Genomic DNA, 1,412 nt, shown 5'->3' with positions numbered 1-1,412 from the left:
TGCTCCACTTGCTGGATGAGTTGGGTCTTCTCACTCTCCAGGTGGTGCTTCTGCTGGACCCTCTTGTACCTGCAGGACTGGGCATAGCCCCTGTTCTTCAGGGTTCTTCTCTTCTGCTTGAGGCGGATAACATCGTCCTTGGTGAAGCCCCTCAGATGCCTGTTGAGCTCCCGGACAGACATGGAGACCAGTTGGTCATCAGAGAACCTGTCTTCTATTTGGTTGTTGGACTGGTGCTGGGGGTGGCTGTTCTGGAGCTGCTGGGAGGAGGTGGAAGAGTTGGATGGGGTGGGAGAAGCCTGGTGGTGGTGGTGGTGGTGGTGGTGGTGAGGGTGCTGGTGGGGATGGCTCATCTCCTCGTGAGGGACACCCTGGTACTGGTGATGGTTCTGGTGGTGGTGGTTGTGATGGTGGTGGTGGTGTCCTCTGTAGCCATCATAGCCTTGCATCTGTGGGGGCATCTGGTGGGGCCCGATCAGGGCTTCCACAGCATCTTCTGGGGTGAGGTTGAGGGCCTCGGGGTTGACCTGCTGGTAGCTGCTGGCCATCCAGTACAGGTCCTCCAGGTGGGTCTTCTGCTCGGTTGGGCTGAAGCTTGGGGACGAGGGCACCGAGCTGCAGGGAGTGCTGATGGGAGTGGACGACACCGAGCCGGTCGGCTGCAGACGGTTGCACTGACGGATCGCACGATCTGGTCGGCCGTTCAGAGGTTCCTTCTTGACATCAAACTTCATCAAGTCAAAGTCATTGACGTACTCCATGGCAAGGGGACTGGTCGGCAATTCTGTAGCAATGGTCAGCTCTCCTGCCATACTGCACGGGTCACTCCAGCTCTGCCCCCTGAGTGTGGCCTGAGCTCACACCCTCCAGTGCCCCAGGGCTCTGAGCTCGGCCCGATCCTGCACCGATCCCTGCTGCTGCCGCTTCTCCTCACAGTCCCAGGGCAGGAGCTTCCTCCCCTCTCTCTGCCTCCTCCTCCTCCTCCTCCGTAGACTCCAGAAGATGCACGGCAATCTCAGGGAACTTTCCTTGGGCTGCAGGAGGCAGAGAGCGGCAGAGAGGAGCAGAGAGCTCGGGATATCATCTGTGCCGCTCTCTAGCAGCCTCCTACTTATATGCCCCGAGCAGCATCACGAGGGCAGGAGGCGGGGCACCAGGCTGGGCTGTCCAATGGCGGCTGCAGGGGGAGGGGCCACATTACCATAGACAGGGACAGAAGGGGAGGAGGGGGATGAGCACAGTGACAGATCCACCAGAAGTCAGCTGACAGAAGACTAGAACCCTGCTGGGACAAGACCAGGCAGTGCCCGATCCTCCAGCTCCTCCAATGTAACTCTCCATGGATCCCCCCAGTGTTATACAGCCCAGTGCTGCAGGAGGAAGAGGAAGAAGGAGAAGAAGAGAAGAAGAAC

At 59.3% G+C, this 1,412-nt stretch overlaps 1 protein-coding gene across 1 annotated transcript in view; it reads right to left on the bottom strand.

The window, feature by feature from the left end:
- The window catches only part of MAFB (MAF bZIP transcription factor B), a 3,053-nt gene extending 1,961 nt beyond the window's left edge, over window positions 1-1,092 (bottom strand). Inside the window, exon 1 of the mRNA XM_069952801.1 lies at window positions 1-1,092. This exon is cut by the window's left edge and continues 1,961 nt beyond it. Within this exon, the coding sequence (XP_069808902.1) occupies window positions 1-812 (812 nt within the window). The 5' untranslated portion in view covers window positions 813-1,092.
- Window positions 1,093-1,412: the final 320 nt, after the last annotated feature.

The sequence above is a fragment of the Dendropsophus ebraccatus genome, chromosome 14 (assembly GCF_027789765.1).
Source record: "Dendropsophus ebraccatus isolate aDenEbr1 chromosome 14, aDenEbr1.pat, whole genome shotgun sequence".
NCBI classification, from domain to species: Eukaryota; Metazoa; Chordata; class Amphibia; order Anura; family Hylidae; genus Dendropsophus; species Dendropsophus ebraccatus.
Note: the sequence above shows the minus strand (reverse complement) of the source record. Positions and strands in the feature narration are given on the sequence as shown.